This window comes from Eretmochelys imbricata, chromosome 1 (genome assembly GCF_965152235.1).
Source record: "Eretmochelys imbricata isolate rEreImb1 chromosome 1, rEreImb1.hap1, whole genome shotgun sequence".
Classification (NCBI taxonomy): domain Eukaryota; kingdom Metazoa; phylum Chordata; order Testudines; family Cheloniidae; genus Eretmochelys; species Eretmochelys imbricata.
The window spans coordinates 109276986-109294492 of NC_135572.1; the positions used below are offsets into that span (position 1 = coordinate 109276986).

At 41.2% G+C, this 17507-nt stretch overlaps 1 protein-coding gene across 1 annotated transcript in view; it reads right to left on the minus strand.

The window, feature by feature from the left end:
- Nucleotides 1-17507, minus strand: part of COL4A1 (collagen type IV alpha 1 chain) — a 213283-nt gene that overhangs the window by 93271 nt on the left and 102505 nt on the right. The window contains exons 3-12 of the mRNA XM_077807066.1: nt 12074-12163; nt 11944-11988; nt 9957-10001; nt 9785-9847; nt 9637-9690; nt 9478-9504; nt 5383-5466; nt 4377-4439; nt 3182-3217; nt 1161-1202 (exon numbers count right to left, since the gene is read on the minus strand). Of these exons, the coding sequence (XP_077663192.1) occupies nt 1161-1202; nt 3182-3217; nt 4377-4439; nt 5383-5466; nt 9478-9504; nt 9637-9690; nt 9785-9847; nt 9957-10001; nt 11944-11988; nt 12074-12163 (549 nt within the window). The remainder of the gene's footprint in view (nt 1-1160; nt 1203-3181; nt 3218-4376; nt 4440-5382; nt 5467-9477; nt 9505-9636; nt 9691-9784; nt 9848-9956; nt 10002-11943; nt 11989-12073; nt 12164-17507) is intronic.

Here is a 17507-nt window from a genome sequence, read left to right on the forward strand (position 1 = left end):
GATATACCGTGTGTATTTATTTTATTCTCAGCAAGATGGGAACTCCACCTGCTTCCACACAATAAAATCAATAGCTGTTCAAGGAATACACCTCCTAAAAGACCCTATACACTATGCACATTATTTCTGCTGTTATATTTCCAGCTCAACTTTTGCAAAAGGCAAACCCAAGTAAGTCAACAAATCAATCTCACTAAATCTACTTTTTTTTCTGCACATATTCTGCATGAAACTTTGCCTCAACAATTACATTACATAAAATATAGGGTGATAATCATTCATTTCCTCCACAGCAATCCAGATATACAGAATTACAATGGTTAAGACAAAATATTTACAATATAAAACAAAGCTAACCAAAAATCCCCATACCTCTCTGTATCTTTTTACATTCAAGTTTCAGAAAACATACTCTGTATTAGGAGATCTAACTGAATTCAGAATTATTCCTTATATTAAATTATAAATAATGAATTTTCTACAGAAGGTAGATCAGGAACTTCTGTTTTCATAAGAACAAGGAGACATTCAATTAAATAAAAAGATGGGAACTGTTAAAGTTGAAACTGATAAATGGAAATACTTTTATGCACAATATGTAATTTGGCTGTGGAACTCACTGCCACAGGAAGTTACGGAGGCCAAGAACTAAGCATGATTCAGAAAGGGAATTGACATTTCTATGGATAACAGGAATATACAGAATTACCAAAATTAATTATAAGAACTTTGGCAGGAATTTTCAACCACATGCTTCAGGGCTTAAACCAGTCTAACTATTCAAGATCAAGATGAGGCGTATGTGGGGGACACATGACCCCATATATGCCTATAGCAGGGTCCTTAAATCTTCCTCTGAAGCATCTGGTGCTGGCCACTGTCAGAGACAGGATACTGAATTAGATGGACCTTGGATCTAATGACGTATGGCAATTTCTATGCCTAATGCCAGTCATGTGAAATTCCACAAACCATGTTGGTAATTAATTATACCAGGCAGTGATTTGAACCAGGTTTGAACCCAAATCTTTTAAAATGAAAAAGTTACTGTATTGGCTTACTCTACAGAGTGACTCCAATAGCCAAACTTTAAAATAAATATAGCTTCAAAAATATATCTAGAAGTTGTATTCTAAAGCATTTCAAACAGAGGGGCTTACCTTATCACCTTTTGGTCCTTGAAAACTCAAGCCCATATGACCCTGATGATAAAAATTATACATGTGTTACTGAATTAGCCAACTTTCCTTTTATAAATATATACATGTAAGGATTTTATAAATGTGGTAGATTTGGCCCCAAATCTAACCTCCTGTTTATTCAAATATGGAAAGTCCTCGAGGCCCATATATTCTTATCCTGAATTAAAAGTTAATTAGCCATAAGCCTGAATGATTATTATTATTTTTTTATTCATTTCTGGTCATGCCTAGAATGTGCTCGACATTTTCAAAACATAAAAAGGCATAGGTCCAGCCTATGTGAGGAGATCACATTATTTTTGTGAAAAACAAACAGAGAGATGGAGGATGAGGATCAGGAAGACATACAATTAAGGGGGCCATAAGATTATAACATAGTTTTAATGACAACTAAAATATAGCTATATGTGTGTATACACATATTTAAATGGACAAATCTTTCACTCTTTCTGACAAAAACTCTCTTTTTCCCACATACTTCTCTTTCAAGACAGGTATATAGAAGCAGAGACCATCCCAAATGATCTTATAAACAGTCATTATATTTATCCTATTTTTTCCCTATCTTTAGCTCAACCATGTATTCACTTTGACAAGCTGGGCAATGGTAGGACTGCAGAAGGCATGGGAGATGTGGCCTCCAAATAAATATTTGGCTATGATCAATGGGACCACTGTACATCCCACACGATCTCTGCCCTAATGTTGGCTTTCCCTTTGCCTGTGCACTCAGTGCAGTCCCAGAAGCCCTGTGAATACCTGAAATAGTCCTATTTAGGACATGATAGTCCCAAGTTCTTTGCACTCAGTAGCTGGGGCTGAAAAAATATGCAACTGTTGGTTTTTGTGTGTGTGCACTTCCTGCCTCTAGATGCCAGAGATCACTGCAGCTACTACAGCTGGGTGGCCAGAAGCTGTCTTTCCTCTGGTTCTGACTCCTGCAGAGAGTCAGCCCCCAACAGCAGTTTCAACTTAGTTCTGCCTTCGGAGAGGTGGCACCAGATGGAGACAACAAATGGGGAGAGGAGTAAGCCCCATGAGAGAGATGGAGGAACATGGAATCCCAAAATGTTGGACAAAGCAAGACACATTAAAGGTAGCAGAGAGCGAATGTGCAGGGGGACACCCCAGATCGGGGTTGGAAGATGGAAGGAAGTTTGGAAGGAGAGAAGAATAGTCCCCAGTTGAATGCCAGAGGAGGTAGCAGGCCACTACACTCCCCCACCACATACTACTCAATGCCACCCTGCCACCATCATCAAGAGAATGGGGGGAATCCAGAGCCTGTTGAGGGCAGGAGTGGCTATGGGCTGGTGAGGGATCAGCCAGAGATTTTGTTTAGAATGTTCATGCACACTACTGGGGTGGGAGCTGGAGATCTCCTTTCAGCTGACTTATACCAACATAGACTCTGATTCTTCCAGATGCAACATCAAAATGCAATATATGGAATAAAGGCAGATGGCAAATCATGACTAATGCCCATTACGCCAAGATGTACTATTTTTATTTTTATATTTACCTTGCTGTCTACCCCTCCTCTGCACACTCCCTATCATTTTCTGTCATAATGCATATTGCAAGGTCTTTAGGGAAAGCATTGTCTTTTTAATAAGTGTGCATATAGGACATAGCACAATGAGGTCCTGATCCTCCCGATCACTCACTCCTGTCCCCCATCCCCCATGAATGAAATTCTCATGAACATTTTAGTGGCATTTCAGTGACAAATTTTGACTGACAAATTTTGAAAATTTCAACCAGTTCTGAATAAATAATAAAAATAGTAGAATATAACACTTAGTGGTGTTTTGGTCTGGTAGGAGAGCATATCTTAAAGAATACCTACAAAACCATACCTTTTTTGAGGCTCTGTTAATTAAGATACAATATTTTATATAAAGACACAAACATGCACAGAACATTTGAAGACTAGCACGTCGAAAAAATAGCTCAGTACTGCCTATGAAAATCCTCACCTTCTCACCCGGAAGTCCCGGTGGGCCTGGGGGACCCTATAAGACATGACATTTTATTAGACCGCTTGCTATACATTACATGTAACGTTTTCTGCTTACCCCAGACATTAAAAATGCACCGTTCTACTGGTGTCTTCATTTTAATGGAGAAAGATCAATATCATGTTTTTAGTACTTTCTAACTTCCAGAATTTGTCTAAGCTCTTACATTAAGGGGTGTGATACTGCAGTTAAGAAGTGCTGGAGCTGGTCACTACCTGGACAAGAGACACTCATAGCAAACAGCAGGTGCTGCAGAGAGTGGTGCTGGTGATTCAATAGATAGCACTCTTCCCTTTGATTTATGCTTGAACCAGTTCCCCAACCTTAGCACATCTGTACTGCTGAAGGTGCCATTTTTCAGATGAGATGTAAATCTTATGTCCTGCTGACCACTTGTGCTGAATAATAATCCTTAATTTGTGTAATTTAGATAAGTCTTTGTTAACTCAGTAAATGTAACCACTAACTCAAGCATGTTTACACTGAGTCATACCTTGCTCCCTTTTTATACAGCAGTTTTGCAGTGTAGATTCCACAGCCATGGATTCATAACACAGATTGCCCTGAATGTAGCTCACTATGAGGGGAAACAAATAGTGCTGATTTTTAAAAATAGGATTAACTTGTCCCTGCTTGCTGGTATCTGTGGTTTTCTAAGGCCATAAAGGCAGAGAATGTATTCTGACATCTACTACACCTGTCAACGTATCAAGTAGTTCAGGTGCCTTGAACATTTGGAATTTAACACAATAGGAGACCTTCTACTTGGGAAGAGATTGCCTTTCCTTTGTTCCTAATAGTACCTCTAGGACAATTTCAGCAGCTATTTTGATTTAGATTAGGCTGTGAGACCAGCAATACATTTTCCATGGATTCAAGAGGGGAAAATGTAAAAATCTATTACAAAACTGTAGAAAGAGGGGCCAGATTCTAACAGCCACTGAAGTAAATTAGAGTTATTTGCATCTTGCAGAAGCAGTCCCCTGGAGTCCAAGGTCACACAGAAGATGTGTGGTATAGTAGGGACTGAACCTGAGTTGCCCAAGTGGTAGGTTAGTGCCCTAACTACCATACCATTCATCCCCAATATGCCAATCATTTAGAGCTTTTTCATAAAGCAGCATTACATAAATCATCATAAAATGACACTTACTGGAACTCCTGTAATCCCTGGTGGCCCGATGGGGCCTTGGAGCCCTGGCAATCCTGGTGTACCCTGAAAATAAAAAGGAGCCATTAAAAAGAGATACCTATTGGGAAATTTAATGATGCTTATACATATTATCTGGCTATACTGAAAGGACAGGGGACACCTGATATGGTTTTAATCAGGCCACAACTTTATTATTGGATGTCTGGGATCACCTGGCAGATACAAGTGTACAGTGCAGGTAACCCCATGTTCATTATCTACCTGGGGGGCTTCTGCCAGGCCCCCCTTTTCCATCCAGGTTCCCAAACTAACTCATTTCTGGGACCATGCCATCCCCCCACTTGAACGAGGGTTAAGGTGGGTTAGATGAAAGGGGTTAGCTCCCTGATATACCAGTCATAGAAGTCCTGAACCCCGCCCTCCCCCCGTTCCACGCCTTTAACCAACACCTAGTTTTTAAGTCCTTTACCAAGCCATATTATCTAGTCACTGTATCCCTTCCCTATGGAGTACCTTCCCTGGACATCCACCCCACACTTACACAATGAGTTGCGACACATAGCTTAATTCCCTTCACACCTCACCTCAACAAAGCCCTCCCTGAACCCACTGTGGGGAAGGCAAAAAAAAAAATGCCACTCCACCTAGGCCAATCTGGTGGTGAGGGAAAAATTCCTCCCAGCCTCCCTGAAAAGAAGTGGCTTGTGCGATGCCCACAGCAGGGCCTGACCAAATCTGGCATTTTACCACCTCCAGGGGAGGAAGAGTGGGTGCTGCTTCACCCACTCCTGGGAAAAGGGGTTCTACTGCCAGGACTTGCCCCTTTTAAACTCCTCAGCCCTTCTGGTGCCAGGGCACCATGCTGATCTATTCCCCTTTTGCAGCAACTTCAGAGTCTTTCTCTTCCTCCTCTTCCCCTGTAAAACACTGGTCTCTCCTTCGGCAAGCCAGACAACGCTCTACCCCCACTTAAAGGTGTGATGCAGTCATTTTAGTTAAGACTTACTGGTAGTCCAGGGAGGCCAGGATAACCTCTTTCACCTTTTAGCACATTTTGTGGTAAGAACCCAATCACTTCACCTGGGTCTCCCTATCATAGGAGAAGGGGGAAAAAAAGGTGAAATATATATATGCACACAAATAAAAACACTGATTCCAAAACACTGACATTAAGACTGGAGAAAAGCACTCACATAACATTTATACAGTCTTTTGGAATCATTTGGGAAGTATACAAAAATGGTCAGCATTTTACTTGTTTGAGTTGTTTTAAACATACCACAAGGAAGCTGTTGTAGTTTTTAAAGCCCTTCAGTGTCAGGTACCCTTGAAATACTCAGTAAAGATTCCAGTACCAATCTTAACTTTTCCCCTTACTTTCCACTTATTGGTGGGAAAATCCCCCTAGTTGCCCATTAAATTTAAGTCTTTTCAATCTGAGTATCTGGCCTGTGTGTTGGAAACATTTGGAGGTTTTACAGACAAGGGACCCTCCTTCCTAGACTGTGATCTCTGGCCATTTATACAACCTTGAGACTGCAATAGTCCCCATGACCACAGCACCTGACTTCTATGTGGGAGCAGTAGATGGTGAATCAACATAGTCACACATACTCCAGACCTGCCCCTCCCTCAACCTACATTTTCTCCAAAACCTCCCTGCAGAGTGATGCACTGAGAGCTAACATGAAGCCGTGCTCTGTGGCATGTAGAGATGGGAAGGTACAGCCTGCATGGGCTCTCTGAATCCTGCTCCCATCCTGTCCTGTTGAACCATACCAGTTGTGCTGAGTCCATAGACCTCCATGATTCAAGAAGGATTTACATTCTAGTACGTTTTTTCATTACATTCCAGATTCTACAATACCAATGAAAACAGTGGAACTTCCTACAGAGCAGGGTACTACTCAATATAAGTAAAGGTGGCAAAATCTGACCATATGATGAACTTATATCCACCCTTCCCATACATGGGCTCAGTTTTGCCACCATTATTCATATTGAGTAGTACCTTACTTGATTTCAAATCAACTACTTGGAATCATAGAATTGTAGGACTGGAAGGGACCTGCAGAAGTCCTCTAGTCCAGTCCCCGCACTAAAGTAAGTATTATCTAGACCATCCCTGACAGGTGTTTGTCTAACCTGCTCTTAAAAATCTCCAATGATGGAGATTCCACAACCTCCCTAGGCAATTTATTCCAGTGCTTAACCATCCTGACAGTCAGGAAGTTTTTCCTAATGTCCAACCAAAACCGAGCTTGCAATTTAAGCCCATTGCTTCTTGCCCTATCCTCCTTGTAATAACCTTTTATGTACTTGAAACCTGTTATCACATCCCTCTTCAGTCTTCTCTTCTCCAGACTAAACAAACCCAAGTTTTTCAATCTTCCCTCATAGGTCATATTTTCTACTACTTTAATCATTTTTGTTGCTCTTCTTGGACTTTCTCCAATTTGTCCACATCTTTCCTGAAATGTGGCACCTAGAACTGGACACAATCCTCCAGTTGAGGCCTAATCAGCGCAGAGTAGAGCAGAAGAATTACTTCTCATGTCTTGCTTACAATTATGTTTGCTTTTTTTGCAACAGTGTTACACTGTTGACACATATTTAGCTTGTAATCCTCTATGACCCCCAGATCCCTTTCCACTGTATTCCTTCTTAAGCAGTCATTTCCCATTTTGTATGTGTGCAACTGATTGTTCTTTCCTAAGAGGAGTACTTTGAATATGTCCTTATTGAATTTCATCCTATTTAGTACAGACCATATCTCCAATTTGTCCAGATCATTTTGAATTTCAATCTTAACCTCAAAAGCAATTTGTAACCTCTCCCAGCTTGGCATCGTCAGCAAACTTTACAAGTGTACTCTCTATGCCATTATCTAAATCATCAATGAAGATATTGAAGAGAACCGGACCCAAGACTGATCCCTGCAGGACCCCACTTGATATGCCCTTCCAGCTTGATTGTGAACCACTGATAACTACTCTCTGGGACTAGGTTTCCAACCAGTTGTTCACCCACTTTATAATAGTTCCATCTAGGTTTTATTTCCCTATTTTGTTTATAAGAAGGTCATGCGAGATAGGATCAAAAGCCTTATTAAAGTCAAGATATACCATGTCTACCACTTCCCCCACATCCACAAGGCTTGTTACCATGTCAAAGAAAGTTATGAGGTTGGTTTGACACAATTCGTTCTTGATACATCCATGCTCACTGTTACTTATCACCTCACGTTATTATCTTCTAGGTGTCTGTAAATTGATTGTTGAATTATTTGCTCCTTTATCTTTCCCATTACTAAAGTTAAGATGACTAGTTTGTAATTCCCCGGGTTGTCCTTATTCCCCTTTTTATAGATGAGCACAGTATTTGCTATTTTCCAGTCCTCCAGAATCACTCCCATCTTCCATGACTTTTTCAAATCGCTAATGGCTCAGATATCTCCTCTGTCAGCTCCTTGAGTATTCTAGGATGTATTTCATCAGGCCCTGGTGACTTGAACACTTCTAACTTTTCTAAGTAATTTTTACCTTATTCTTTTCCTATTTTGGTCTCTGATCCTAACTCATTTTCACTGGCATTCATTAAATTAGATGATTAAATTGCTACTAAACTTTTTGTGAAAACTGAAACAAAAAAGTCATTTAGCTCTTTGGCCATTTCCACATTTTCTGTTTTTGTTCCCCCCACTGTTTTTGTTTACCCTGTCCTTGGTCTTCCTCTTGCTTCTAATGTATTTGTAGAATATTTTCTTGTTATCCTTTATGTCTCTAGCTAGTTTAAGCTCGTTTTGTGCCTTTGCCTTTCTGATTTTGTCTCTACTTACTTGTGTTATTTGTTTATATTCTTCTGTTGTAATTTGACATAATTTCTACTTTTTGTTGGACTCTTTTTTATGTTCCAGATAATTGAAGATCTCCTGGTTAATCAAGGGTGGTCTCTTGTGATACTTGACTTGATCTAATCACATGGGGTTGAAGAGTTCCTCAACTGCTCGTCCACTAACTTAAATCACACCTGTTTGCACCAGCTCTAAATTTAGCCATAGTGTGCCAAAATCCTATATAAAGTGGTCAAGGGAACCCTAGCAGCATAGAATAAATGCAGAATTTTCCTTGAAGTAAATCATAACTCCAAAATTTAATGGCCTGCAAAAAACGTGAGATTTTCCCTCGCGACAATAACTTATACCTAAAATAAGGCAATAATATTTATCCAAATTACTTGTAAATTAAGTTATTCACATCTTTGCTTCATAGTTGGTATCACATGATGCCATTTTCATAAATTCTGAACAAATCACAGCCCTTTGTGATTCAGTTATGTTGTTTCTAAAAGTTGTTTATGTATGCACACATGTATAGAAAAGAATCATTAAAGAATCAACGTTATTTTACCATGAGTCATTTCCTCCCATATGAGAGAAAGAGGCAAGGTTTTTTTTTATGACTAAAAGTCTTTTCACACCAAAACTGTGATTACACTTATGATTTATATGCAAATTGAAGTTTCAAATTATATCCATTAATTTTATATTCATGTGTCAAACCCTTTCATAGTCACAGCATTTCATTCCTTAGAAAGACAAAGTAATATACATTTCATTACATAGAAAGTTAGTTTTTATAAATTAAATTTCAACTATTTGTTTAACGAACATAAGATCTTGGTCATGTTTTTGGCTGTTTTCCAAGGAGAGTCTTTGTGGAAAATTGACTGGAAAGCTGAAATGTTGGAGTTCTCTCAAATCTGGTAACGTCAAAATAAATATATGGCTGAATCTTAAAAATGAATTTAAGTCTTTATACATCAGGGAGTGGGCATAAGACACCTACTTAACAGTGGGTACTATTTTCTTTTAGGCCCTGATCCTGCAAAGATTCATGCAAGTGCTTAAACTTTATGCACTATGAGAAGTCCCATGGCAGCTAATGGGACTACCTCACAGCATACAAAGTCAAGCATGTATGTACATCTTTGCCACATCAATACCTAAGTAAGGGCTGCTAATTTTGATGTGCATAGGTCATCTGATTTTTAACTTCTAAAAGCAATATATGAATGCATTCGATTTTAAAGACAAACATACCTTAATTCCAGGAGATCCTGGAGGTCCCTGGAAAATAAATACTTAAAATGTATTATTTTTTCTCATACAGATTATCAATATTATACAATTTTTAATAACATTTAAAATGTCAAGAATCAGAGTGGAAAGAAAGAATTATGGATCAAAATGTTTACTTACTATTCTCCCATCCAATCCAGGTAAACCTGGAGGACCAACAGGGCCTATTTCACCCTAAAGAGAACAGAGAAATTGACTTTGTTTAGGAAACACATTCATATTTAAAAAAAAATATGTACAAGGAAATTGTTAAAAATGTAAATGTCACCTTTGTGCCATTGCAACCTGGGATACCAGGTGGACCTGGTGGGCCATCTTGTCCAGGGATGCCCTACCAATAGGAGAAAGAAGAAAAGTAATAAATGCTGTATTAATCCTCACCTGATGTCACTAGTAAAACCGTGGGGTTCTTTGTAAATAAATGTATGCTTCATACATACAGGAAGACCTGGGTTTCCTGGATATCCTGATGAACCTGGTGGGCCCTGTAATTAATGAACATATATTAAAAACTATAAAGCGAAGACATCCAAATTACCCAATAAAATATAAAATTATGGGCCTGATCTAATTATGGCCATTTTAGAGCTGATCAAAATATCTGGAAAATTTTCCATGAAAATTTTTTTGCAAAGACTTTCCGTCAAAATTTCAATCACTCTATAGCAATGGTGAGCAACCTGCAGCCCGCAGGCCACATGCAGCCCATCAGGGTAATCTGACTGTAGGCCACGATACATTTTGCTGACATTGACTGTCCGCAGGCATGGCTTCCTACAGCTCTCAGTGGCCACAGTTCGCCGTTCCCTGCCAATGGGAGCTGCAGGAAGAGGCAGCCAGCACGTCCCTATGGCCCATTGCTTTCTGCAGCTCCCACTGGCCGGGAACAGCGAACTGCGGCCACTGGGAGTTGCGGGGGGGCCATGCCTGCGGACCGTCAACGTCAGCAAAATGTATCACAGGCCACAATCAGATTACTTTGATTGGCCGCAGGTTGCCCATCACTGCTCTATAGGCAAGGTGAAAAATAATACTAAAAACAAATCCACAAAAGTTTTGATTTTTTTCCAAAACATGTTGAAAAATCCTTGATCAGCTCCATTTCCATTGTGTTCAATGGGAATTAGATCAGAACTGAAATGCACAGTCAATGCTGCTAAGGAGTAGATATTTCGTACATTTGCCACTGTAATTCATAATATGAAATCTACAGCAATCTCCTTTTTGTTTAGTCTTCCAGTGATTTCTAATGTGGGTGTTGGGGAGCAGGAAAGACAAATGTAGTTGTTTTAGCTTGGGGTAAGTAATTTCATTCCAAAACTTGTAGCATTATTAAATGCTCAGTCTACTGGTACTGCAAGTGGTGACCACATGTACAGTTGGTATATGTTCACCCAAATTAGCCAACACAGTGCCCCTGGCCGTGTCTATCATTAACAGTGGGGTTGACTTTAAGACCTTTGAGTCTAACAGTGTAAGCTGCTAGTGCCTGAAAGCTACAGCTATTAACTCAAAGGCTATAGCTGACTCAAGTTCTATATGGTCTAACCATGAGAGGGCACTAAAGAGCCATAGTCGGTAAGCCTATCTGAGACTATGTGCAAGAAAGCCGTGGGTATAAAAAATGTCACAGGAAATACAACATATTCAAGTTCTCTTTCATGATTATTATATCCTTAATTTAGAGTGCCCCAAAAGAGCTAGGCACCTCACAAAACGAATAAAGACATGGCCAATGCCCTGGCAAGTACACAAGCTAAAAGGAACATGATAGATGAAAGGGTCAAATGCACAGCTTAGGAAAGGAAGAAGAAGCACAAGAGAGTGACATCAATAAGATCACAGCGATACTCAGAAAGGGCCTGGTCCAGCACTACTGAAGTCAATGGATATTTTGCCTTTGACTTTAATGGTTGCAGGATTGAGCCCCCTGCCATACACATATATTAATGTTTCTGTTAACTTGTGTGTAAGTGTGTGTATCCTGTCCTCCCTGCTCACTTCCTATAGGAGAGACAGCAGAAGTGATTTTTTTTAAGGAGACTTTTAAAGTAGGTGAGAGAGGTGACTTGGTGAACAAGCTTAAGGAGGGGTTTCCAAGTATAACAGAGCATGGGAAAAGGCAACCTTTGGAAGAGAGGGAAACATGAAGACTGTCAAGACCAGTATAATTGGTAGAGTAATAAGGACCAGGTAGGTAATGTAAGAGGACATAGGCAGGGGCAGCATGCTGCAGACCCTTGAAGGCAAGAGCAAGAATTTTGAAATTAACAGGCAGCCATTGACTAACTTAAAGAGGGGGCTGACATTATCTTGCACTTGGCAAAGAGCAAACATATCTGGAAAAATTAAGCTAACCATTAAGACTTAAAAATCTTAACCTACATTCTTCAAAATTATTAAAACTAAATGTAAGCAGATACTCACCCTTGTTCCTTTTGTTCCTGGTAGCCCTGGTTCTCCAGTATCACCCTGTAAGAAAAATGGAATATATTGGTCTTTCACAGTGACAAGGATTTGGGGAAATCTTCCCATTTAAGTATTAAATGCACCCTACCTTAATTCCTGATGGCCCAGGTGGACCTTCGGGTCCTTGCATTCCAGGAAACCCAATTACACCTTGTAGTCCAGGCAAACCTCTTTCACCCTGTAAAGAAAAAGAACACTTCAACCTTAGTAAAACTGGTTCTGCTGCTTCAAACTACCAATATTCCCAGAGACAAAGTTGGTGAGGTAATGTCTTTTATGGGACCAACTTCACTCACCTTGTCTCTCTAATATCCTGGGACCGACACAGCTACAACAACACTACATACAATAGTATACTATCCCTGGTAAAACTGAGACAGCTGCCAATAGATAGTAGATTACAGATTATATCTAGGTGGAGTTAAAACATCTGAGTTTGGTATTTAATAGAGAAATCTAACAGCTATAAAATTGATGTTAATGTGTATAGAAACATGTTTCAAGGAAGGGGAGAACAAAGGAGGCAGAGGCACACAGATAGAAGAGTAATTTGTGTATTTTAAACAAGAAAACACATTTGTTTCAGTCTTCCTGAGCAAAGTTCTACATGATGACTCATGGTACCACAGGCATGACTATCCACCATGGGTGCTGCACAGCCCCTCTGCAACTTTTCTTCCATTATGATCTTTTTAGGAGTAGCTGCACTCCTACACAGCTGCCAATAAGTCTAGTAGCAAATGACATACCTCTGAACTGTAAATATAAGGTGACAAGTGGCAAATGGGGAAGGCTGCATTATGAACTACCATTCTGACTCCTCTTGTTCATTCCAGCACCTTTCATGAGGTAAGACTCTGCCAGTTATATATAGCTTTGAGCCCAAGTGCCCTAGGAGAAGTTTGGGGTAAAATTCCTTCCCAGGTGGCTCAGTGAACAGACTGCACCATCTATCAGAGTCTTCTTTCCTGCTCTCTGGGCCAAAAGGGTGATTTTCAAGATCTTCATGCTGAAAAGTATCCTTCTCCTATAGATATCCATATTTATTTAAATCAGATAATTCTTTTATTAGCAGTCAGAAAACGAACTCTATTGCACATTATGCATTAATCTTGTAGCTACTTAATGCTCGCTAACTTAGAGCTCCATATGAAACCAGCAAGAATTTTGCATGCACTGAACAAGGATTATTATTTTTTAGTTTTATTACAGTAGCACCTAGAGGTTGAGAATGTGGCTTTAATATGCTAGACACTGTACTCAGAAATTTAAAAAGACAGTCCCAGGCTTCAAGAGTTCAGCAATAGGAAAGGAAATAACACAAGCAGCATGAGCTGAGTGATGATTGACTGATATCATGTGAGTTGTACTGTTTTGTTTTTTTGTGGGGTGGAGTTTGGGTTTTTTTAATTATTTGGGTGTGGGTTTTGTTAGGATGGCATTAGCTAGACGAAAAGACAAAGGAAAGGAGAGGGGACTTAGAAAAGGGAGTACAAGGGGGGACAGGGCAGGGGAGAAGAGGGAGGGAGGAAGGGACAGAGAAAGAAAGAGGGGCATATAAAGGCATGTGGAGTGAGGCTGAGGTGAAAGGAATGTGAGGGAAGGGGCAGGAGTGGGCTGAAGCAAACAGCCAGTCAGCAGAGAATCTCCTGAGTAAAAATGGTAAAAAGCTGCCTGATGGTTCCATCAGTGCCTAAGCGTCTCTGCTAAGTCTCCTTTTGTGTCTGCTCCTGCTGGCTTGGTTTTCTCTAGACTGGCTCCTTCTTGGAATTTCCTTTCTTCCCCAAGCCCACATGTCTCTGGGGAAGTGGCATCCTAAAGCCTCCAGAGGCATCTGCCACGCACATTTCTACCTCCAGGGGGTGCTGGTGGAAGTGGGGCCTCACATAGTCACAGGCATACTACCTCCATGCAGCACTGGGGGGAAATCACTCAAAAGGAGGTGGGGCAATCCCCCAACACACTGCCAAGAAATGATCAAAATGGGGTTTACTCCTGAAGAAAATTTGAATTTTTTGGCATACATTTAAATGCAGAAAATTTTTGTCTGAACACCAAAATATAATTTGGCAATGCTCCCACTGTGCCTCCTGGGAGTATTAGTTTGGGGGCCTTACGCTCTCATTGGCCTCTATGGACTGGGTTCCCTGGTTGGACTAAATCTCCCATGCTGCATTAGTGTCTCTCCCACCTTAGAGAGGCAAGGCACTGCATTATGGGAGTCTCTGACCATGGTTTATCATGGGACATGAGACTCCACCTCAGCATTTCCAAATTGAAATATTTGGGGTTTGGGGCAAATATTTTGGTTTTTTGACAAAATAATACTTTTCCATGGAAAGACAGCACTGTTCCCCCCTCAAATTAATTTAGTCAAAAAACTAATTTTTGTCAAAAATATTTTTTCTGTTGCTTAAATGGCATGACTACTACTACACATCACGTTGATCCCAGCATGTTTGCTTAAGAATACTAAACTCCCAGGCAATGTAAAAGACCACAACAAAAGAAAACACAAAGTAATTAAGAAACACATTTCTGAATCTAAAGTAAAAAAGGTATAAAATTCTAACTATACAATTGATTTAAAAAAACATTTTAAGGAAGAATATACCAGGATCCAGGAAGAGGCATCTGACTAAATGTGGATGTAATTATTCTAAAATCTGGAGTATATCAGAAATGCTAAATGGATTACTGAGGTACAAAAACCCCATGTTTTGGCTGGCTTGTTGCACTGCAGTAGCAAGTACATCTACAAAGAACAGATGTTACCTCATTTACAAGCAGGATTTTACAATGAATCCTGGACACTTGCTCCTGTGACCTGCTGGGAGACGAATTAGGGACACAGAAGACACTAAAACAGATATCAACACAGTTGTCCACTGCTCCAGGAAAGTACAACATGTGCAAGTGAAGGGAAAAAATGACCTTCAGTGGATGTACGTAATGTAACTAATGATTTTCATTCGAGGATCTCAAAGCATTTTACAAACTGAGGGCATCGTAACACCCTTGTGAGACGGGAAAATATTATTTCACTCATTCTACATATGGGTAAAATTGAAGCACTGAACGATTATGGGCCTGATTCTCATCTACATGTGCTGGCAACGTAAAGAGGCCTCAAAGTAGATGTAAATAACTCAGTTTAAGGCCAAAGTCTCTTCATGCTGCCAGAGCGGTTTAAATGGGACCTTACAGTAAATGAAAATCAGACCCTAAGTAATTTGCTCTAGCTCACACAGAGCTATTTGTTATTTCGCCATCTGCCTGGAGTAAGGGGCAGCATGTAGCTGTATTAGGGTTGCCAGGCGTCTGGTTTTCGAACAGAACGCCTGGTCGAAAAGGGACGCTGACTGGGCCATTAAAAGTCTGCTCAGGGGCGCAGTGGGGCTAAGGCAGGCTCCCTGCCTGCCGTGGCTCCACATGGCTCCCGGAAGAGGCCAGCATGCCCCTGTGGCCCCTAAGCACAGGAGCGGCCAGGGAGACTCCATGCGCTGGCCCCATCCCAAGAGCCAGCTCTGCAGCTCCCATTGGCTGGGAACCCAGAGCACCCCATCCCTGTCACACTCCAAACCCCTCAGCCCGGAGTCCACTCCTGCACCCCAAACTCCTCATCCCTGACCCCACACCAGAGCCTGTGCCCCCAGTCAGAGCCCTCACCCCCTCCTGCACCCCAACCCCCTGCCCCAGCCCTGAGACCCCTCCTGTACCCCAAACCCCTCATCCCTGACCCCACCCCAGAGTTGCCACTCCCAACTGGAGCCCTCACCCCCTCCAGACCCCAACCCTCTGCCCCTGCCCTAAGCCTCCTCCCACACCCCAAACCCCTCATCCCTGGCCCCAACCTAGAGCCTGCACCTCCAGCTGGAGTCCTCACCCCCTCCCACACCCAATCACCCTGCCCCAGTCAAGTGAAAATGAGTGAGGGTGGGGGAGAGCAAGCCACAGAGAAAGGGGAGATGGAGTAAGCAGGGGTGGGGCTTCTGAGAAGGGGCGTGGCCTCAGGGTGGGGGCAGGGAAGGGATAGGGTAAGGATGTTCGGTTTTCTGCAATGAGAAAGTTGGCAACCCTAAGCTGTGTTGAGAAGAAGAGAATTTCAATCCCAGTTTCTCCTCTGATCCCCCCGCTCACGGAGCATGGGAATAAGTTACTTTACCTTTCTTTTGGGAGCAAGTTTTTGCCTGCTCTCTGCCTGGCTGGTTAATCTAGCAGGCAGATAGGAGGAGAGGGGCTGGGGCTCTTGGCTCTCTCTGTCTCTTGCCTGCCCACTTTCTTGCAGAGTAGCTTCCTCTCCTATTTTTCCCCCTCTCCCCACCATGGCTGGAATCAAAATCTGACCAGGATCAAGCAGACTATTAAGGGAGCCTTATTCCCCTGTGCGGCCACAGGAAGGCTGGGACAATCTAGTCCCCAGTGAGTCAATGGCAGAGTCAGGAATGGAAACCAGGTGTCTTGGCTTCCAGTCTCCTTCCCCTACTCATTTGATTACAGAAGATGCCAATACATTCACTCTGGTTTAATAGAACCTTGGCCTCAGTGGGACCAACATCTAGTAACTGATATTAAATTTATCCTGGGAACTGGAGCAAGAAAAACTGACACAAATAAACATCCCCACACAAATAAACATCCCCACTACGGAAGCTGGCGAGCATCAGTAAACTGCTGTTGTCCCAGTTATTTTTGAAGAATTCAGATCTCCAGTGGTGATGCACAAAGAATACAAGAATCTGAGTGTAAGGGCTACACAGGGCAGTCATTCCAGTTCCAACTTATGCAGCTGCAAAATCTTGGAAAGTAACTCTGAGTTGACTTCTCCTACTTAAAATTTGATTCATAGGATTCAGAAATTAAAACAGATGTAACCAACACCCCTTAGTCATCTTCACCTCTACTGATTCCATGTAACTTGTAGGAAAATACAAAAGAAGAATTCATTATGATGAATTCAGCTAGTGTGATAAACACTATGCTTCTACAGTGGTGCAGCTGAAAAATAGGTACTCCTTAAAGGTTGCATGAAATTGTCTGTTGAGATTGCTCTTTGTGGTCTAGCTCTTGCACAATGCATCAAGTGTCCTTACAATACTGTCAAACATAGAAATTAAAAATTAAAACAAATTGACAGCTCTCTAGTGAGAAGTAAACATGTTCAGAATATAGCCACATAGGCCGATCTTCTCACTGGCACTAACCCTTCCAAATTAGCCATGAAATACTGTTTCACACATGGAACAACTGCAGATCATTATTCAAGACAGTTACATGCAATTAGTATTTTCAAAATTTTTGCTCCAATACATTTGGTACAGAGAGTGGAAAATAATCAACATTAGATTATAAATTATGTTTCCTACCTTTCAAGATGAAGACACTGGACAAAAAGATACTTGGACTCAAGTGACTGGGAACAAAGATAGAGGCCAAAATTTTCAGAAACAGGAACCTATGATCTAGTTAGGATCTTAAATCTAGATTTGGGCACTTAAGGGTGGGATTTTTGAAACCCCCTA